This window comes from Zosterops lateralis (assembly GCF_965231275.1).
Source record: "Zosterops lateralis genome assembly, chromosome: 6".
NCBI classification, from domain to species: Eukaryota; Metazoa; Chordata; class Aves; order Passeriformes; family Zosteropidae; genus Zosterops; species Zosterops lateralis.
The window spans coordinates 52,704,797-52,727,277 of NC_139761.1; the positions used below are offsets into that span (position 1 = coordinate 52,704,797).

At 43.3% G+C, this 22,481-nt stretch overlaps 2 protein-coding genes across 2 annotated transcripts in view; both read right to left on the bottom strand.

Moving 5' to 3' along the window:
- The window catches only part of IRAG1 (inositol 1,4,5-triphosphate receptor associated 1), a 141,968-nt gene extending 123,199 nt beyond the window's left edge, over positions 1-18,769 (bottom strand). Inside the window, exon 1 of the mRNA XM_083863887.1 lies at positions 18,759-18,769. The gene's annotated coding sequence lies outside the window, so the exon portion shown is untranslated. The remainder of the gene's footprint in view (positions 1-18,758) is intronic.
- On the bottom strand, positions 10,962-22,480 carry EIF4G2 (eukaryotic translation initiation factor 4 gamma 2; the record flags this gene model as incomplete). The annotated part of the gene is made up of 23 exons (XM_083862628.1): positions 10,962-11,786; positions 12,114-12,235; positions 12,344-12,555; positions 12,989-13,193; positions 13,389-13,647; positions 13,939-14,154; positions 14,239-14,343; positions 14,579-14,704; positions 15,476-15,589; positions 16,017-16,177; positions 16,269-16,410; positions 16,593-16,691; positions 16,789-16,872; positions 17,383-17,493; positions 17,928-18,079; positions 18,163-18,229; positions 18,323-18,454; positions 19,156-19,258; positions 19,612-19,737; positions 20,156-20,221; positions 20,353-20,417; positions 22,122-22,217; positions 22,442-22,480. The coding sequence occupies 23 exons, from the start codon at positions 22,478-22,480 to the stop codon at positions 11,721-11,723; spliced, it is 2,868 nt and encodes a 955-aa protein (XP_083718754.1). The 3' UTR covers positions 10,962-11,720.
- Between the last annotated feature and the right edge of the window lies 1 nt (position 22,481).

Here is a 22,481-nt window from a genome sequence, read left to right on the forward strand (position 1 = left end):
CTTTAAAGACAGATAACTGCATTGTTCCAGTTTTCAATAGAGTTTGAACTGCTCTAAACTGTCTGTATCTGTTATCCTGTGCTAAATTAGTCCAGTACATGGTCCTTTCTCATGGGAATCAGTCTAAGCAGAAGGTAACATTCTTTTTTCTTCTGGGAAGCTGTCCCAGACCAGCTGGAGAGGAAGAATTATTGTCAGCAGCTATTTACTAAAACCAAAAAGGAAAGAGTAATTAGGTCTCGTTTGGGTTTGCAGGAACAAAGCACGTTCATGCACAAATTCAAGGTGGTGATTCTAGTCAAAGTGTTCATACAGACAATTCCATGTTCATGCAGCTGTTTTGTTTTATGGTCACTGCATTAGAGGAATTGCCAGGTACTGCAGGAGTTTGAACCCATAACTCTTGGGTGTTCCTCATTTCCTTCTGCAGTCTGGGCTGCTCAAGGGTTTGTCCAGGCAGTAGCCAAGGTATGGCTGTGAGGTCATTAGGAGTTGCCATATAAACAGAATGGTATTGCTGGAAGGGGCAAGAAAGGACAGAAAATCAATGATGTGTCAGATCAGTGCTTAGATAGATATTATTTATAGTCTCAGTCCTTAATTACTTGGGTCTCTGTATTTCTGTCTTGGATCTTCTATTGTTTGTTTTGCTCTGCACTCACTTGTCTGTAATTAATGCCCCAAGAGAGACTCAGCTTGCCATGAGTGTTTCAATTTCTGTTGCCTTTAAACAGTGCAGGGAAAGGATATTTTTTTAGTGCATGTGCAAGAACTGTCGACCTATCCAGCTGTAAAACCGGAGAGTGGAAATTGTAACAGTAAAATCAAGTGAAGTATACATTAAAAATATGAAAAATGTAACATAAAAGACACAAGGATCTAAATGGATTTATCTAGTCCAGACTGTGCTGTGATCCTAGAAGAACCCAAGATTCTCCTCAGCTGGCTGCAGTGCAAGTTCAGCATAAGTGAGAGGTTGGTGATATCTATAATATTTGCATAGAAATGATTCTCAGTGAAAAAGAATTGCAGGTTTTAAATTGTTCTCCATCCTGGCCTAAATTGCCCCAAAACAGCAGCAGTTCCCTTCAGCTGTACTTTTGCACAATGTCCTGTTGCTGTATTCCAGCTGAAGTGATGTTGTATTTCTTAGGGTTTCCATACATTTTTGTCATTGATGTTGCTTTTAAGAAATGTGTAAGAAAACATGGTGGGCAAGGGGGTGGGTGAAGATGTGGGATCCAGATTGTACATCAGGACTGCATTTCACGTAGCACTGACAGGAAGCTGCTTTAGGGCAGGATGGTTCCTTACTGAGCTGTACTGAATTTTTGTCTGATCTGCAAGGTTTTTGGAGCATAAATTGTACCTTGATTAAAAAAAAAAATTACAAACATTGTTGCTTGATTAGTAATAGGACCACAGCCTCTTTCTTCATAAGATGAAGTCTAGTGAAAAAGATATGTTTGGTTTTGAATAGTTTAATTTAAATAAAGAAAACTATAAACACATAATTTTGCTATTAGAAAGGTTGAAGTGCTGGCCAAGAGTATGGCTTGGAAACAAATTAGGGCCGGAATTGTTTTACAGAATTAAACCTTTATTGCTAAAAGCTGACCATCCTTGTTGATCCCCACATTGAAGAGCTGGGTTTTGGCCAGGCATGACTTGATTCAATTCCTTTCCAAATTAAACTGCTATGAAGCTGCTTTGCTTTTACAGAGTACTTTTTGTAGGCAATTAATCAATATCTCCTGGAGAGCTTCAGCAGAGCCTGTGGTTGTAGTTGCTCAATCACTGAGTTTGCCAAATAATCACATGCATTTGTTTTGTTTGGGAAAACTTCCTGTGATGATTTGTTTAAAAAAACAAGCCCAAAACAACCACAGACCAATCACTGAGGGTGGCAGTGGGGGGTGAATATGAGATGCAGAACCAAAAAGCCATGAAAAACCCTCTCAAAATCCACATTTTATGTGGATTATCTGGAAAAACTTCACTAGACAAACCTGCAGGCTCACAGATGTCCCAGAGAATCAGAACTGCTTTAGGTACAGTCCAGTGGTTGTATCTCTCTAGACTTGTGGCCCTATCCTAATATTTATCATTCTTCCTCTGCCTTCCACTTGGGTTTAGTTTAATGCCCAGTTGTGATGGTCTTTGCTGTGAACTCCCTGGTCAACTGTCTCAACTCTTAATTGCTACAAATGCAGACATTGCTTCTATTAACAGTTAAGAGCATCCATTTCTGTGAACTCTTTTTAAGAATTAGTCAAGCTGACATGACTAAAATGAGCCAGTGGTATAACTTTGAGGTATAGGAGAAAAGCTACAGCAGGGCTAGTTATTCCATAGCAAATAATTTCTTTTCCTGAAGCAGAAACCCTTCTGATTTGCATTTCTCTGATGGAGTTGGCCATTTGGATCAACACATGGAATATACTTTCTTGTGGATGCTCTAAGTGGCTCATGGGACCAGAAAACAAAAAAATCAACAGTGTGGGCAGAATTCAATGGAGGCTATGGACAGAGAAGTGGAAGCCATGTCCTGGCTGTGCTTCTTCCCTTCCCCATGAATTGCCTGTGCCTTGAGAGGTAACAGATGTTACTTTAGCCCCCAGTAACAAATGTACTAAATCCACACCCAGTCTTGGGAATAATGGTTGGAAAATTGTTATTTGGTGATTTTTTTAATTTTCATTTTTTAACAAAAATAGTTGGTAACGTTAACCTCACAATTAAAATACTACTCTATAATTTCAGGTTGATCTGTGAAGTTGAGAGATGTAGAAGGGAATGTTTTTGTCATTTCCATTAAAGGAAATTACAGCCATGATTAGTGTCAAGTGGAAAAGGATTATTTTGTAAGCAAGATGGGACTGCACAGAAAACTGGAGAATTATCTTGGAGAACAATCATGAAGAACATGGGAAGATGATGTTAAAAATCCAGCTGAGAGAATTAGAGGAGGACAAATCTAAATTAAAAGCAAAGCAAGCTTCTTAATTAAAAGGTATTGATATATTAATAAATCTAGGGAGTTTTGTCAGATTACAGGGCTTCTTTACCTACTGTTTGCTTCCCAGGAGTTACTTCTGATTAATGAAGTTGTCCCTGAGCAGCAGAGCATCAAGTTCTGTATTCAGTATTGCCACCTTGTTTGATCCTGATTCTTGTTTTACCTGCTACTTTCTCTAAGCCTCACCTGCAAGAACAATGAGAACTAACATTCCTCAGGGAGTTTTGGGGTTGTTTTGTTTTATTGTTTTTAGTTGTGTTGGTTTGGGGTTTTTTTGTTTTGGCTGTTTGTTGTTTTAAGTGTTCATCCTTTGTGGGTGCAGTGAAAAGCCTGGATGTCTGAAGGGAAGTGCCCCAAGGATCCAAAACTGGAAAAACAAACCAGAATTTACTATGTGTCAAGATTTCTAATTCAGACATTCTGGATTTAGGTTTTGGTGAACTCATCTCACATCCTTGAATGGTTAGGGTGTAAAATGAGGAGGGGAGGTAGCACGGGGTGATGTGTGGACAAGCACATGTGCATTTATTTTCCTTTGTGGTGGTTCTAAATTCCATAATTGTCTCCCCTGGGCTCAGAGAGAGCTGTCTCAGCAATTCAGAGCTGCAGCAGCTGAAGAGGCTGTAGTGAAATGGGCTGACACCCTTCAAGAGGGCAAAGAAGAGAAGGGGAAGGAATGTGGGTTAGAGGTGCAGAAATCCAGTGTTTTGGAGAAACTCCTGAAGTCTTCAAAAGCAGAAAAATCACGAAGGAAAAGGCAAAAAGACAAAATAAATCTGTAAATAATGATTACCAATTTGATAAAATGAGCATTTGAAAGGTGTTATTAAAAAAAACCAAGAATTTCAGAGACTTTGAGAGACATAATGTGTATTGTTGGCTGTGTTTTTTCCCATAGAGCTGTATGTATTTCCTGCATCAGATCCTACAGGTTATATATCTAAATTTGAAATTCTAATTAAATGGGTTGCTGTAAGTGCTGTGTAGAGAACATTACTATGTTGATTTCCAAATTGCATCAATCTCATACTGTCATCAGAAAGAAAAAAAAAAAGGGCTGGATCAATCACATTGTTAAATTTTCCTCTAGCAACAATGGCACATTTTATTACAGTGTTATAGGGCCAGGTGATTTAAGTGAATTTTATCTTCAGACATCTGAAAATTAGCAGTCTAGACACCTTGTAGAGAGACCCATGGCCTGGCATCCCCAGGGGGCAAATCATCCCATCCCAAGGTAATTGTGTAAGGTAGGAATGAGTCACTCTGAGGAACCTGTTCCTGTCTGCTGCCCCAGGAGTGTGTGGATGTCTAGACACCCAGCATTTGGATAGTTAAGTAAGAGGAATCCCACTCAGCACCGCAGGAGCTCAGATGTTTTCTTTGTTATTCACTTGAATTAGTTTCCAGTTTAGGTGTAATTTTCCCCTCTGTCTCCTCCCTGGACTAATCCAGTAGGATCAAGTTCACATTCACCTTTATCACACTGAGGAACTGAAAGGGAGATTTCCCAGAACAGGCATGAATACAGCTGACATCCATCTACCAGCTCCCTTTTAAATTGTGCTTTTATGAGGTTTTTTTGTTACATTAAGGGGTTTTTCTCCCCAAATTGTGCTTTATATCTGCCATTTCAGCAAATGCCAACAGCAAGCTTTATTCGGACTGTCAGGCAAACTAAGGATTACTTTTTGTGGAGCTGTGCAAGTGCCTAGCAAACAGCATCTGGGAATTGGGAGCTCCTGGCGGTGCTGGGGTGAGTACACAGAGACAGCACAGTGTTTGTGGTGTTGCAGTGCAGGGAGACACTTTCCTCTGTGGTGCATGTGCTGGGATCCAGAGCTCTCAGCCTGAGCTGTTCCATTCCCATCTTTCCAGGCTCTAGTGTCTAATTAAACTGCTGGTTGTGCGTCTTACTGTACAGGTAACAGGTGTAGTACCAGGATTCAACTCAGTCTTTATTGTCTTTTTGTGTTCCTTATTGAAGGATGAAATCCAAAGCTCATGTGATGTCAGAAGTAACAGGATTACCTGGATTTATATTGTTTGATCCAGGGAACAGCCTGTTTCTAAAGAAAGAGGGGAAGGAAGAGTTTGAATCAATGGCCTTTCCCCTTACAAACCAGTTTAATTGTGTAGAGTCCTTGAGGAGATTATGTAAAATATGAAATTATTTCCGAATTGAGTTGCACTTCAGTCCTTCATGAAGATTATGATGGAATTTGCACTGGCAGGAATTCCACAAGGATTGCTGATGGAATAGAATATTCTGTATTTATAACTGATGTATTTTATCAGAGCCATTCCAGCACCTGGACTGCCACAGTCAGTGCACTCCCACTGACAGGTTTCACCTGTCTGTGCTGGGGTTTTACTGCATTATGGTCCCTACCTGCATGGCAAATCTACTGAGATATTTATCTAATTGAATTTATGAAGGGCCTTTCATCACAGCTAAATACTTCATGGTCTTGTCAATTAAATTACATCAATCCTATAGATGGGAAGCTATGGAAAGTTGGAGGTCACCATGGAAACCTTCACTGGAGCAGGAAATGAAGCTGCTGTGTTGATCAAGTGAGTAATCAGTTATGTACAGCCCAAAAGCAGTGCAGTGCACCTCCCCTGCCTCCCATGGCTGTGTTGTGCTGGGCCTCTTCCCCACAGCCTGGCTGGGGCTCTCTTGACTTTAAAAATGTTCTTTGTATGAAACTGAGTGAGCTCTGCCCACGGGGCTGTTCAAGGTTAACATGGGAGGTGAACCCCAGGCCAGTTCCTGTTTTGTTGTTGATATTGGGAAGAGGGATTAGGACTAATGTTTCTACTGTTGCTCAGAAATATTAACAACCTAAGCTTAAAATAATCAAGTAGCTGAGTGGCATTTCTCCAAGAGGAACAAAAGGAATAAAGATAAATGGGGATATACATAACATGTGTGTGTGTGTGTCTGTACAAATAGAAAAACCCAAGGCTTTAATCCTTTCCCTGCTTTATGCCTCTGGGAAGGAACTGGGAAGGAACACGAAGTTGGCCTGCTGCATGTGCCTGGAGCCTTGTTTGTTACTCTGCTGTTGAGACAGCTGTCTCTGAAATCTGAAAGAACATGCAATAATTTCTTAAAGGGTTAAACAAAATCCCTAAAGAAATGCAGATCAAGCCTTCACCTGTCTTTCACTTTTAACTCTGTGTACATCCACTTCTCAAAGTTCACTTTGTCCTATCAAAAAGAGAAGCATCCATTTTCTAGCAGAACAAACTATAAACTCCTCCACACTATCAAACCAGTTAAAGATCCCTTTTCCTTTCACAAACTTAAGTGGTTTTGCATAGCTTCTTAGATAATAAAATTCTGGGAATACTCCACACATCATAGCCGTCAGGCACTTCTGCTGCTAACATAAACAAAAACTAAATGCAAGATCGACGTTGTTCTAAACTGCAAAATATTTGAAGATAAAAATCCCCTCAGCTGGCTGTTTTCCTCTCTCCAGCCATGTATCCATGCCAAGTGTAACTGTTGCCATGGCTGCTTCGTCAACTCATTAAAAATAACAGTTCACTCCTCTCCAACTACCCTCCCGTAAAGGAAAGGGATGTGGGCTCCCTAAATCAAACCCAGACAAGCCTGTGTGCCTTTACAGCAGCACTTAAAAGGCACATTATTCAAGGAACTCCTACCTGAAGAGTCTGTCAAAGGGATAGTCCTGAACCTCTTTGAGAGAATTCTTGGTCTTTTAGAAGTGCAGCTTATTCTAAAATGCCAGGATAGGGGTGGGTCCAGGGAGATACTGTTAACTGGCTTGTATCTTGCTGAATAACAAATACAGCTACTTCTGAAGTAACGACAAGCTTTTTTTGGGTATATCTTGTGTTGTATGTAGAATCACCCTGCCATAAAAAAACACTCAAAGCCACGTTGATACAGTCTCCTTTAAATTACTGTTACACCCTTATGCCTGCAACTGTAGCTGTGCAGCTTTTCCCTTTCCTGTTACAGAGCAGAGCTCTGTTTCTGTTTTGCTTTTGCAGATCCAGTGTGCGGAGATACAGTTGTTCCAGACTCCAGACTAGAGCTGGGCCTGCAGGATCTTGCCCTGTCTGCCTGCTGGGCAAGAGGACTTGCTGTGTGCTCTGGTTCTCTGGCCAACAGCCTTGGAGATAAAAAGGAGTAGTGATCAATTTACAGGAGATGTAAATTGAGGAGATTATGTGAGGTAAGGGGAAAAGCCACTACCTTTGTGGGACACTTTGACCCATTCTGCCACTAGACTCACACTCTTCTCCCTTCTCATATTCATTAAAATCATTTTTTGATGCACTATGGCTATTTATCAGCTTCCAAGTATCGACCTCCTCCTGAATTTAGGGCAATCCTTGTGACATCAGTGGTGCCACACAGTCCACACCAGGACAAGGCTGGAGCTGAGCAGCACTTGAAGCAAACAGTGCAGCAACCACAGCTGATAAATGGAGGTTTCTCAGGTACCCCTGAGCAGAAGCCCACCAGCCTCCACAATGCTGTACCAGCTCCCTGGGAATTCACTTCTGAAAATAAGCATGAATTAGCAATACTCTTTTTAAATCAATCTCTGCAGCTGCTTGCCTGGATTGCAACATAAGCTGTGATAATTCATGGTGCAGATGTGTTCTAAACTTCTACAGTTCAGGAGTGCACTGAAATCATGAAATTGTTTGGATTTACACACTGCTCTGGGGAAAAAGCACTCCAAGTCCAAACAGGATCCAGAGGTAAGCTTCTATCTGCTAAAAATGCAGGTCAGATAAGCCACTCTTAAAAACTCTTTTGTTCTGGACCCAGCCTCCTCCTTTTCCCACATACCATAAAGCTTCTTCCTGCATTGTTCCCCAAGAAACAGAAGTGCACAGAAATGATGAGGGGGGGTTTTGTTTGGTTTTTTGGGGAGTGTTTTTGGTTTGTTTTTTTTAGGAACTGGTCAGGTGATTTGGAACACCCCTCCCAGGAGTTGGGGTTGTTGAGCACGTGTAATAAGGCTCTTTTACAGGAGAGCTGGAGAGGGACTTCTGACAAGGACAGGTATTTACAGGACAAGGGGGGAACAGCTTCAAACAGTTTACCTGAGATAAAAGGAAAAAATTCTTTACTATGAAGGTGGTAGGCACTGAACAGGTTGCCCAGAGAACCTGTGGCTGCCCCATCCCTGGAACTGTTCAAGGCAGGCTTAATAAAACTTTGAGCAAGCTGGTCTCTTGGGAGGAGTCCCTACACAGCACAGCGGGGTTGGAACTAGATGATTTTCCAGGATTCAATGATCAGAACACATTCCTGGAATTCTCAGATTTCACAGCTAAGCACCACAGGGGCTTGGAGAGATGGTGCCCTACTGCTAAGCTCAGTGACAAGGCAGCAACTGTCCAACTCTGACAGTCTAAGAGCAGGTGACAATTCACCATGACAGGTCCTTTTCAAAATCCAACCCACACCTGACAGGGTGAGGGGCTCTTAAACAGGAACTGCAACCTAACTCAGAATTCAGAGGATCAACTGAAGTGCTGGAAATGGTAGGAAGTATGTGTAATATGTATTTTTTTCCCAATGCTCCTGGTAGTATTAATTATACCCAACACTCAGTAAAAATATTAATAAAAGCCATTATTTGTCAGTTACAGTGGTTTAATTTTGACTGTGACTTCACTATGTAGAATTGAACACTCTGTTTACACTTTAAGTACAATGCCACACTCACAGTGAACAGGAACACAAGTAAGACCAACCCAACAGCCAGCCCCTGTTTCAGACTAGCCAAAAGTTTTGCACTTGAACACTTAAAAACTTAAGCAGCAGCAAAGATCTTGAAGATGCTACCACCTCTCCTCATCTATGGAAAGACCACTATGATGTGCACACTGCAGTAAGCACCAGTTTTACACCAGCTTGAAGAACCCAGACCTGTTCACACTGTATGAGGTTTTTCCAAGTCATGTGATGCTAACTCCACCTTTTTGTGGCATTTTCTACTGTTCACATTCTATTCCACGTTTTCAGTCATTCTATAGTTTTGTCTACCAGAGTTCCTAACTCAGTGATCAGTTAGAAACAAGCCAAGCAGCAAAGCCTCCATGCACAGCTACATAAGGCTGTAGTAAGGACATGTCAGACTGGGCAAGAATACAAGGCTTAGTTACTGTGTCAAAGAGCCCACAGCTGCCAGCTCAGCCTTCTCCAAAACATGGCAGAAAAGCTTAGCTGCAGGTTCTGCATCTATTCCCCAGTTTTTACTTGCACATCCTTCTACCTTTTCCTCTCACCTCTGGTATAACTTGAGTTGGAAACCACTTTTTCCTGACTTGTGGTTCCTCCCCATTTTCCCTCTGCAGTGCACAGGAGCAAAGTGAAGCACAAGCTTCACATACAGATTACCAGATATGCAGAAAGTGTTATAGCACCACACACCACTAAACCAACCACCAGCAACAGCAAAGTTTAAGGATAAACTGATGAACTCAGGGAAACAGAAGACTATTAGTGAAACAATGGTAGATTTCACTTCACAGCACACCTTGTCACGCTTACAAATGCAATTCTGGAACAGAATTTTGAATTAATTAGGATTAAATGAACCCTGTAACTGTACTTGTATTCATCCATCCTGTTAAATGAGTATTGAACTGCAGAACCTTAGTGCCTACAGCATTCATGCACCTGAGCCCGCACATGGAGTGAGGAGTGAGGTCTGCACCCCTGTAGCTCAAGTAGTGACTACATCCCTCCATAAACAGGGATGCCCTGAGTTTCAGAGGAACATTACCACATACCATTAAATGTCCTGGGAAGCCCCAGGATGGATGTCAGTGCTCACTGCTGCCTCCCAGGAGCAGCAGCTCCATCACACACAGCCAGCTCTCAACTGCCACTGAACTGCACTTGGAGCATTCCAGTCCCTCTTAACTGGACCCCACACCAGTATCCTGCTCTCCCCTTCAACTGCTGAATACACTCCATTTCTGAAGTGCAGAGATGGTGCCATGGAGTTCTGCCAGCAATTCGGGTTCAATACCCTTTATGTCAACTTGGCTTGTAGAGCACAGTAACCTGGATCTCCTGGGCTCCACACCACCAAAGTTCCCAAGGCAGTAGCAGAACTCCCTGAACAGACCATGGCTCACAAACACTCAGGAGAGCAGAGCTGTGACTGGACTCAGTGAGCCTTTCAAAGCAAACCATGACCTGCTTTTCCAGCTGCAGTATTACAAGCTGCTCCATGCCAGCTTCAACTCCCCATTTCCTCAAAGCAAACCTAATGATCAGCTCTAGTCCTTTTCTTGGGCTCCACTTCTTCACTTCCTCTGATGCTGCACAGTTCACAGGCTACAGCACTCACACCACTGGCAAACAAAGCTCCAGCCCAGGAGCCACTTACCCTTTTGCCATTACAAATACACTTCCTTTCAAGAGGTTAAGTCTTGAGTATCAACAAGGACAAAAAACTCACTGGGGACAAGGTTCTAGGAAGTAAGGTATTTTGAGTATTTAATAGATGACATTTCAAGCCTGTACAATGCAACATCATTCAACCATTTTATAGATTGGTTTGGTTGCTTTTTTTTTGCCAATTTGATTTGAGAAACAGGCAGCTAACACACAGTGCCACTTGATTCAGAAACATGCATGTGGCCTGGGGGAAGCTCAAAGCATTACCAAGTCAAAAGCACATACTCACTGATAAAGCATACACTGGACCACAAGGCAAACCCCTACCATTTCTTCAGCAGAATTCCATCACTTTCCTCCTGTCACAACACATCTGTAGTGTCTCATCTTGTCTGTGACCTTATTCAGACAATGAGTGTAAAAGTAATGTCAGGATGGTTGCAACCTAAGGCAACTCCCACTGATGTTTACTTTCTTTAGTGAACAAGTCATCAGCCAAAGCTTTTCTACTGGGAGACATTCAGAAACAAGTCAAGTATCACAATGTTTATTGATAGATACAAGTATATAAAATCAGGGCATGAACATGTCTTGATAAATTAAGTAGACTTAATTTCAGTACTGTAAGAGGGACCAATTCAAATTTCTCACCATGTCATGTTTCACACCCACAAAAACCTCTTCCAAAGGGCATTAAACCATCTCTTCAGCCGATCAGTTTTTGTGCAAGTAAACTGTTTCTTTTAAAAAAAGACTTGTGCACTTGCCCAGGCTCAAGGATATTAAAACCTAGCACATAAAGCCCATTACTAGAGGTAGAAATACAGGCAAATATACTATTACGGCAACAACCATCGATTACAGTTAAGGATTCTCTGTAACAACCAAATGGATAATCAAATATTGCAACAACTCAAGTATTACACTGAGCAAAGTGCATTTCTACAGTATTCAGTGTTGCTATTCAGTTTCTAACTTAAAAACAGCCTATGATAACTGGCAGCAAAGAAGACCCTTGCAACAGACTGCTTCTGCTCGAGAACTTATGATGTAATTATTGCATGCTGCTAATACACTGTTATCTAAACATTGAAGATACTCTAAAATATTTTTATTGTAGACTATTAAGACATACTACAAAAACCTTTTGCAGAGAATATCCTACTGACATACTTCTGCTTTAAATATTGTGAAACATTACAGCGGAATGAATTTTCGCAGTGGTTAGGTCAAATGCAGTTACATCATAGCAACAGTATGTTTGCACAATTTAAGGCTTTGGCTGGTTCTTTAGTCAGCTTCTTCTTCAGATTCTTCTTCTTCAGCAGTTTCCAGCCAGGTTAACCACTGGTTTACCTGCAGTTACACAAAATTTGGTTTAAGGGAGCACAAATTGTTTCCCCATTAGGTACATCAGCAGAACACTCATCTTGCCCCCCAACTCATTTTAGAAAACTGTTTCAGCCACACTTGAAAAAGTGTTTCAGCCACACTTGCACCACACACACAAGCCTCTAGTAAATAGAAGAGACTTAGTTCATCTTGCTTTTACCTCATTCCTAGTAAAATACTCCATGAAGTTCCTACATATTTACAAGTCTCAGACACTTCAGAAGCCTCCTCAAATACTCCAGTGCAGCAGAAATAAAAACCAAGTCTTTATTCTAATGTTAGCAGATTTACCTGGAATAAAGCTTTGCCTTTCCCTGGAAACTCTTGAGTAATGTCTTCTTTCCATGCCAAGAAGGCTTCTTCTTCAATGATCTCCATGTCATAGAAATGAACAAAGAAGCGCAGTAACATGCCTATGAAAGGAAATTTAAACTTGGTTAGCTTTATAACCTTCTTAACAGCTTACTAAATTTTAAGAATGTAGGGACAAGCCAATTCAGGTAAGACTTCAATGCACTTACCTTTTGGAAAATTACTGTTGTAGCAGTGCACTTGGAGTGCATACAAAGCACTCACTTGCAGATCAACATGGTCATGGAGGAACTTCTGCATCACTGGCTTGAAGGAAAGAAGCAGCTGTTTTTCCTGCTCGAGCTGCTCTTTAGATGGAGCAGATGAAGAATCTGATTCGTCACCTGGTGGGTTTACTTCACTAGAAATATACTGCAAGAAACTGGACAGGAGAAAAGCCAAGCTAAGTTCTGTAAACTAAAAGATCAAAGCATTTGACATTTCAAGTTCAGATAGCTATCACTACAACTATCCGCCTGCTTGCACCTGCAGTAAGGAGCAAGCACAAGGACTTGTATTGTGGTTAACAGTGCACCACAAATCCTTGGTCTGCCTTTGCTACAGCTGTACATTTTAGAAAAATACATGGGTCTAGATTTCCTCCCAAAGAAACCACACTGATGCAAGCCTGGAGACTTGCTCTTCTTCTCAAATACAATGGAATTTTACTAGAGAATGTTCACTCAGAACAATCTGTCTCCCCACGTACTGCATATCTCAGATTTCTGCAGAGCTACATTTGAGCCTTTACAGTTAGTGCCTTACTGGCAGCTTCACCAAACAAGCACCTAAAACACATCAAGACAGCATCTCACCTGGTCATCAATATATTCACAAATCCCTTATCTACATGAAGCTTGGGTGAAATGTTATCTTTAATCCACTTATAGATGGCTTGAGGGGATGGATCTGATTTTATTTGCTTTAGCAGCTCCTTCTCCAGTTTCAGAAGTGGGAACAAGAAGCTAAGCCCCTTCCCTTCCAAGATCTCCAGCATGCGGTCCTTGTTCTGGTCAATTTCTGACAAGGAAATAAAGACAAGAGCTGTAAGCGATAGTTCATGGCTCCAGTCACCCCTTTAGAAATATCATTCCTAACAATAACAGCTAATTCCACCAAAATAACCCTGCATGTTATTTTACTCTGGCATAAACTAGAACGACATCTTGCTTACTCTAGGATCAGGTGATAGAAGAGCTCTGTGGCAACTCTTACCTGGTAACATTTTCTGCATATTCACTTTGCTTTGTTGGAACAATTCTGTTAGCCATTCACGGTCTTGTAGCTTAGCTAACTGCTGAAGACAGAGCAGGAAAAGAGGGAAATGGGTGCCACTTTCCAGTGGTTGAGCCAGTTCGGAAATGCTCACCAGGTCTGAAATAATGGCACGGGCTGCAAACTGTGCTAAGTAGGATTTCACCAATGGGATGTCCACCTCCAGTTTGGGGCACTGGTCCAATACATTCAGGAATGCCTAGGAAACAGTACACACACAAGATGAAATTCTTAAGTACTTCTGTTCCTGTGCAACACAATACTCATAGTACATTTTCTGTAATCACTTGCAAAGAGGATCCCAGGTTCCAAATGCCCAAATACAACATGTCTTCCTTTCATTGCTTCTTGTGCCCCTCACACAGATTTATGTACTAGTTTTACCTCCTCAGATTAACAAGATATTAAATATTTGCACACTGCCTTTACAGCAGCTACACACCATGAAGAGCCAAGAAACAAGGACTGCAAGATTATCAGACCACAGTACCTGCATAAAGTTGTCACTGGTGGCAATTCCCTCCTGCTTGAGCAAGCTGATCAAAGTGCTTGCTTTCTCTTTGTCCTCATCTGATCTATCTAGGGATTGAAGGATTACTTTGCTCAGCATCTCAGGAATGAAGTGTTTTGGAGCTCTCATTTCTCTCACAGTATTGACAGCATCATTAGCATTTCCATTGTTCAGATACTCAGTCACAACAGTCTCCTGGAGAGGAAAGAAGCACAGTTAAATATTCTTCCTAAAGAGCACACCTAAAGCCGTAAGACTCAATAGTGCACACTAACTTACAGTTTGTTTAAGTAGCTCTTCCTTAGAAGGAGGTGGTTTCTTGGTGGTCTTTGCAGGCTTCTCTTGTATCAGTGGTGGATTTGTTTTAAGACCAAGTTGAGGCGGCTGAAAAGAGACCAGAATTTGTTTCTTTGTAGCCCATCTACCTTTGCTTATTTTAGGTATTACAATACAAAATGTAAAAAAGCAGACGGAGCCCAAATTAGTTTGGTTTCATACATTCTTTTCCCAAATCATGCTCTGGGCAAAGACTTCTCTCCCTTCCCACATTAGAAATTAATTTTTCCAAGCACAAACAGGAAAGTGTAGCCAACAACATACAGATATTTTTTGTATTTACCTGTCCCAAAGGCGGTGTCTGAGTGCGTGGTGGTTGAGCACTGGGAGGAATCATAGTTATCTGGGGCTGAAGCTTTGGCACTTGGTTTTTATTTATTAGAAAAGACTGAGCAGGTCTCAGGCTAATCTGTAAACAGTAAGCCAAAGAAAAACTCAAACTGTTAAAGTATTCTGACAAACAACACACATCCACGGACTCACTCCAACTGATCTCACTGAAGCATGACACCATTTCTACAATATTAATACTTAAATACAGATTAAGCCATATGTGTTCTAAAACCCCCAAAAGCAAGTTACTGGCATTTAGTTCAGCTGGTATAAAAACCTGGAAATGCTCCTTTTAGATGCAGTATGTTAGAGACCCAAGAAGATAATCAGCATGTTTGCTGATGTATTTTATAGCCAAGATAAAACTCTACCAAATTGCTCAGAAATCGGGATACAAGTCTGGTTAACACTCAAAATCACAATGCAGTTTACTCTGCATTTGAAATTTTGCCTATTAGCCAGTTCTAAACAAAAGAAAACAAACAAAAAAATTAACCTGGTCCAGCACTTCAGGGTTTCTAAAGTTCAGGATTTTCTGAAGTTTTAATTTTATGTATTGTTATCAATAGGATGCATGGGAACTGATGTCAGAGTAGTGTTCTTGGAACTGTGTGGGAAGGAAGGGACACCCCAAAAAATTGCCCTCATATCTCAGTCTTGCTCATAGGACGCTGGATACCCTAAGGAAAGTGAGGGGGGTAAAAGGTGAAAGAGGAAGGGACAAAGAAGGAGGAGAATGAGGAGGAGGAGAAAGAGTTCCAGCATTAGTCCTCATAATAACGCGTCTTGCTATAATCATTGGGCAATATTTAGAATAGGCTGTAAATAATGTAGGCATGTCATGTACCTCATCTGCATTAAGCTGTCCTTTCTTAGAAAACCGAGGTGGCATATCCTTCGACTGTCCTTGTTGCTGGGATAAGAGTCCCTGATTCTGGGTATGGTAGAGTTGGCTTTGCCCCTATTTCAGAAAGGGAGATATAGAGAAAGAAGTGCAGATGATGGAGTGGCGTACATCATATGGTAAGTAGTACCAGAGGGACCAGAGGAACAAAGATTCTATTTGCCAGGAAGGGAGAAAGAAGGAGCAGGGGTGGTGGGAGAGTAGCATCTATCCCTAAAAACAGGGCTATCTTTTAAATAAAACACACCGTTCTGACCCACCAAAGCCACATGCACCTTTTCTTGCAGTGAAAAAAAAAAGTGTACTTCTTGCATCTTTTGTACAATTTAAAAAGTGGTTTAGAATTTTTGTATCAGCTGAGCATCAGTTATCAGAATCAAATCTGAATAGGTCTTTCAACATAAGCAGACTACAATCCATAACATACGCATCTCAGGAAGTGCTTCTAAACAAACTGAAGTCACCGTGTTAACATCTTCCTTACCTGACTTTTCAGAAAAGATTTGCCTAGGTCTCCAAACTGGGATTGAGCAGAAGGCATGAGGTGACCCCCATGGCCATTGAAGAGTTGGTTTGAACGATGGCGTCCCATGGTGGGTGAGAATCTATCCTGAATAACCCCTGGACCAGTACCAATTCCGCTACCTGCGTTAGCGAGGAGACAAATGAGTCTTGGTTCTTATCCAGCACTGCAGAGCCACAGCCACCCCCCATCACCCCTGTGGTGTCAGCGTACCTGGCATTTGTCCAAACATATCAGCAAGCCCTCCGAGTGGGTCCCTGTCAAGTTTCATCCTGGGTGGCATAAAGGGTCCCTCCAGAAAGAAGTCGCTTCGCATCCCTTGAGACATAGGAGCAGGAATAAAAACTCCCAGATCCTTTAAAACAGAAATTTCATTTTGTCAGTTTCAAGTAGCAGTCTCAAGAAAGCCAAGTTTTTAGCCCCCAACTACAGAAGTCCATCTGGTTTTAACCCTTAAGCCAACTGTCCCACTGGGTGAGAACCACTTCCAAGTGCACAGCATCCAGCCAAGATCTGCACCTCACATGCAACACTCACTTTTACTGCATCTTGACGGATTTGATTGATAGTCTTTGGTCCATTGTCAAGAAAAGCTTTGCGAGGAACCCAGTTGTGTTCTCTCAACTCCACAGTATCCTTGGAACAGAACAGGATATTAGGAAAGGATTCAAGACAATTTTGCAAGAAAAAAACAAAAAAAAAAAATCAGCAGGAAGCCATTTTATCATCCTACCTGCAGCAGGAAACGAATCCTTGCTGGCAATTCCTTACTTGACATCAAGGAGCGCATACGGGCAAAGTACTGATCCATTAAGGACTGGGGGAACAAAAGTTACAAGTTGGGATAGTTCTATCAGGGCCTTGAGTGTTTTCACTCTTTAACAAGCTGCCCTTTCCTGCCACCTCTACCTCCCTGATGAGTGTTTAAAGATCTAATGTGTCAAGACATTTGAAGCAGAAATAAGCAACCGAGCCAAAATTCTGTTCGTTTTAAGCTTACATTCCAAACTCCCATCTCTAAATCATCCAGTTGTACTACAAATAGTTCCTCAGGGCATCTTTTTAAACAGTGTTGAGAGAAACAGTCACACTTATACAATTTCCTGATGACCCTAACACTACATCTGATGAGATGTTTAAAACGGTTTCAAAGATTGGCTTTTTTTATCAAGAGAATTAGTCCAGGAGTCATAGTTGGCACTCCTTTCTCTGAAATGTCAAGCCTCTGTCTTGTATTTATGAATTCTGAATACAGAAGGTTCAGGCAATCAAAAGTTTTAGCCACATAATTTAATGAGGTTAATGACTGCACTGGATAGGCACATACCTTGGCTTTCGCATGATCTAATCTAGGTCCCACTGTCCTCATTATCTGACAGAGGCACTCCAAATCCTCCCCCATATCTTTGAGTTGAACTCTCTTCTTCTTTTCCAAAAGCTGAAAAATTGAAGAGGAAATTTAAGATTTAAAAAAATTTATAAATGACAGTTCATAATAAGCAACAAACTCTGTACACTGACACATATAAAACCCTGTTTTGTTCTGAAAACAAACAGACTTAAAAATTAATTATTAAGGACTACCAATTCTTAAGCATGTGTATTTTGAAGCATCTATGGCACGCTTCTGTCTAGGCCAAACTGTGTTTCCCTTGGAGACAATTCCTACAGCTTTGAACAAAGCTGATTTTACTTCTTAATCATGCCAAAAGATAACAGTAGAGGACAGGTAATCAAAAGGAAGTATTTTTGTGGCGTTTTATTCTGTAGCTCCTGCTCTAAGACTCCCAAAGCAGAATCAACATTTGTATATTTTGTTTTAGTTTTTAAGTTCCGTTTTGCTCCTAGCCCCCACCCAATTTGAATACTCACTGTTTTGATGCACTTATGAAGGATAGATTCATGAATAAGATCAAGCTTGCCAAGTTCTCCAATGAATTTGATGTTCCCCAGCATCTTGATCTTGGCAATGGCTCTCTGTTCCTCCTCCTCAGGGAGGAGGGGACCATCATGCTTATCATAGACTGAAAAACAAAGAAGCCTGTTTTACACGGCTGTGGGAAAAGATGATAAATAGATTCTGTATTAAAGCGGTTTTAGAACTTACTATCAACATTTCTGGTTCGGTTTTCAAATTCATCTTGAAGTTTAGATATTAGGAGGCGTCTGAATGTCTACGGAAAGAGAAAAAAGAAAACAATTAAGCCAATCATGGCAGCTACAAATGCATGCAAAATTTCCCATTCCAGATTGAAAGATGCACTCACTGTGCTTTGCTTCTGTCCTGGATGACTCTCTGCTGATGGGCCATCAAAGTTGGGTGCATCTTCTGCCAGTCGCAGACATAGTTGAGCGTACAGCGAGCTATACTTGGGCTCTTCAAGGGCTTTGTCTACGATCTGCAGAGATTCAGGGTCAGTAAGGCAGCAGTAGGGTGCAAATGTTATTAGGAAAGTGAGTTACAAAACACATGAGAATGGATTATTACCACTCTCATCTACAACATCCTGTTTTCTGCTAAATCAAATGCAGCAACAGTGTAGTCCAACACCAGCCTTAATGCTGAAGCAAGGGACAAAAGCCACTGCATGCTATTGAAGAGCCTCAATAATCCTTGGCCAACAAAACCCAAGTTTATTATCCCAATACCTAAGTCAAAATCACCAATCTGATCTCGTTTAAAAAAACTGATGTAACAGTTACATCAGTGTCCCAAGAGGTCACCAGTGGCAGCCTTTCCAAAACCAAAGTGGCTGGCTCCTCAGGAAAAGAGGAAGAGTGGGAGGCTAAGAAGCTAAGCAAGTAAGACAGCTAACGAGCATCTTAGATGATTTAAAAAAATAATCACAGAACCCCTCACAGAACCCCCAATCCTGTTCAGTGATGGTGGAGACTTCCAAACAAGAAACTTAAAGCAATAAACCTCCTTCCTCCCCAGTAGAGCCTTTCTTACACAGAAAGCAAGCGTGGGAGGTGTTGTTTGATAATTCAAATACACAAAAGCCTTTTCATGCTACTTCCATATCCCATCAAAACCAACCAACTGCCTGCTTTTTAGCATTCAAGAAAACTGTAGTTAAAAGAAATGCAACTAACTTACCAGCAGTATGACCCCTTTTAGGATGAGCTTAGATTCTACACCCACATTGAGGAGCTCAAGGCATAGCTTGTCAAACTTTTCAGGAGTAAGCTTATTTAGTATGCTAAAGAGGAACAAAAACCAAAAACACAGAACATACAGATATTGTAAGCATGCTACAAGTGACTTTACACTTATCTTTTTACTTTTTAAATCTATTAAAAATTGAAAAGTGCAATTTTCTATTTAACTATTTTTCTTGAGCCCTTTGGGCTGTGAAGCAGCATTGAAAACAAATCCGCTTACAATAATTACTTCAAGCGTTTTCTGCTGCTAGATTATCAGGTTAGTTCCTTGCTAAAAGGACACACCTCCCCCAAACTCAAGGCCCACATCTTCCTTTACTCCAGCCCATTTCTTACGTACACACTGCTAATGAAAACAGTAAGGAAAGAAGTACTTTTGTGAAGAACTTACCCTCTTACTTTCCTGAAGATTGCATCATGTCGTTCTTTGTCGTTTGCGGAGTCGTCATCTCGTCTAGTGCTTCGTGAAGGAATCCATTTCTGAGCGTTTTGCCCTGGGGTTTTCCCCAGGAACTCGCTGCAAAAGTTCGAAGAATATGGTTGTTAAAACAGAAACAAGTGATTGAAAGAGCTGCCCTTTTAACCTTTCAGTGTTGCCTTAGTCAAACCAATTCCATTACTGGCTTTGTTAAGAATACACAATTGCCCTACCGACACCATCTGCTGCACAGGAAAGTGCTCACTCAGCAACAACAATCCTTGGCACCCAAAAGAACTCTCCCCACTTTTTAAGTTAAATACATGAACAAGCCCGTGCACCTCCTATCGACCATGAGGCACACTTTAAAGGGCACAAACTGGAAAACATTTAAAAGTCTTTAATTCAGTAGGTATTTGTGACACAACTTTAAAGCTAGCCTATTTTCAATTCTATATTCACTAACAAGCAGGCTATGACTTTGAAATCATGCAAATCAAAGAGCAAGATGACATACCTGTTGCTGGCAGTCTTGGGATAGTGCTGAGGTGCACCCCTACCACCTCCTCCGCCTGAAGAAGCACTGTTAAAAACAACCACAGAATCCTGGCTAAGTCCACATATCTGAGTTTCGGTGTAACCATTACATTAATTTAAGATCTCCTCAAAGGAGATTTTCCATTGTTAACGACTCATCAAACAAACAACAGGTACCTGAAACGAGAAGCACCCCCTTCTGCAATCGCACTCTCCACTTTGGCGGCTTGACAACGAAGAATCTTCAAAAGAATAAAATTAAATTGACGGGGTAGGGAAAAACAAAACCTAGAAAGACAAACCAAGCATTCATATTATACTTGCTTACTATCAGTCACAGCGTCTCATTTTAAAAAATACAAAACATTTGTTCACGAATGAGAACCCTCCAAGTGAGCTTTACAAAAAGAAAACTTTCATTCATGCAATACTTGGGACAGTCACAGAAAGGCCGATTTCATCACTACAGCCATGTTTTCCAGCGGGGGTGAGGAGAAAGACAAGGAAATCATGGACTGAGCAAAACCCTCAAGTTTACCCAAAAGCCAGGAGTACTTGCAGGAAAAACCGAAAGTACTCTTTTCTGGTTATACAGCACAAAGAGTCCTTTACTTGCCGTGATTTAGAAACTATGATTCATAATGGCACGACAAAGCAGCCAAATTCCGAAATGAAAAGCATCAGACAACAAAACCCACGCTTAATGTAGTGAAAAGCGTATATTCGGCATCCAAATGGCGTACTAAGCTACCAAACAACGAAAAAAGCTACGGTCCACCTCAACTTTCAGCCTGCAGCAAGAACCTCACTGCACTGCCCACGCAGCAGCAGCAAGGCGAGCTGGTGGACAGAAACGCCCGGGGGAGGGAAGGCTGAAGTGTCCCGGATGCGCCCGGAGCCCTCGCAGAGCGGAGCGCGGCGAGTGTCCCCCGCCCGCCCGGGCACGAGGAGCGGGGACAACATGGCGGCGGCGAACAAAAGGCTCGGCCGCGGAGGGCGCCCCCCGCAGGCCCCGCGCGGCGCCGCCGCCCCCCCGCCCCGCCCGCCGGGCGCCGCCCGCTCTCCGCGCCCGCCCGGCTCTTTGTTCTCCGCCAGGGCGCCGGGCGGGAGCCGCTCCCCCGCACCACGGCGACCGCCCCGGGAGGCGCCAGGGGGAAGCCGGCGGTATCGCCCCGCACCGCGGCGCCCGAGCCCCCAAACAGGAAACGTGGGCGAGGACGCCGCCGGCTGACGCGGCGCTTCGGCAGCCCGCTCCTCGCTCCCGCGAAGGGAAGACAATAAACAGTAGTAAAAAAAAAAAAAAAAAATTTAGAAAATCCTCCCATCACCTCCCCACCGGCAAGGAGGATTCTCAGACCGCACCCCGCTATGTACCGCGGCTACTCCCTCCGAGGGAAACCTGGGGAACAGAGCGGGAGCCCGCAGACCGCGGCCAGACCACCGTCCTGCAGCCGACCTGAGGCAACTAAAGGCATGCCCCGTACGGCCGGGCACTGCCCGTTCCCGTCTCCCTCGCTCTAACCTGAAAGGCTGCCCCTCAGCATCCCCTCCGCACCTGGCGGGGGCTGCCGAGCTCCTCCACCCCTTCGCTCAGCGGCGGCGGGACTCGCACAGCCGGCAGCGGGAGCGGCCGCCGGCCCGGGCCGCCATTTTGTGCGGGAGAAACAGACAAGCAACTGACAAGAAAATGGCGGCCGCTCCGGGCAGCCGCCATTTTAGGCTGCAGCTGCAGCAGTACCCGCTCGCTCCCGGCCCCAGACCCGCGCTTCTCCCGCCACTCCCGCATTTCTCACCTTCCCTAAGGCCTTGTCAGCTTCCCCGGGTCCCGGCGGCTACCAAGGGCAGGGGAAAAGGCAAGAGAAGGGGGGGGAGGGGAAGGGAGCCGGGGACCGGGGCTGGGGAGGGGAAGGGGGGAGCGCGCGGGACAGGGCGAGTCTCCGAGTCACCACTGCGGCAGCACCACCGGCCCGACGCCTCCCCCCAACACCTCCATAGAGCGCCGACCGCCGCCGCCGCGTCTCGGGCGCTCCCCGGCAGCCCCACTAACTTTATCACCCTTCACGCAACCTACCCCACCTCCCGCTGGCACCCGCCAATCGCCGCCGACCGGTCCACTCGTCCTGCCAATCACGGCCGAGGAAGGGGGCGGTGCCAGGGCCGGGGTGGGCGGCGGAGGGAGGCGGTTTGGTTGCGCCGCGCCGCCGCCGCAGTGCAGCACCGGTATTCACGAACGCCGCTACGCCGGGGGCCACCGGCGCCGCCGCGCTGGGTGTCGGGGCTTGCGCAAATAGCGCAGCCGCTCCATG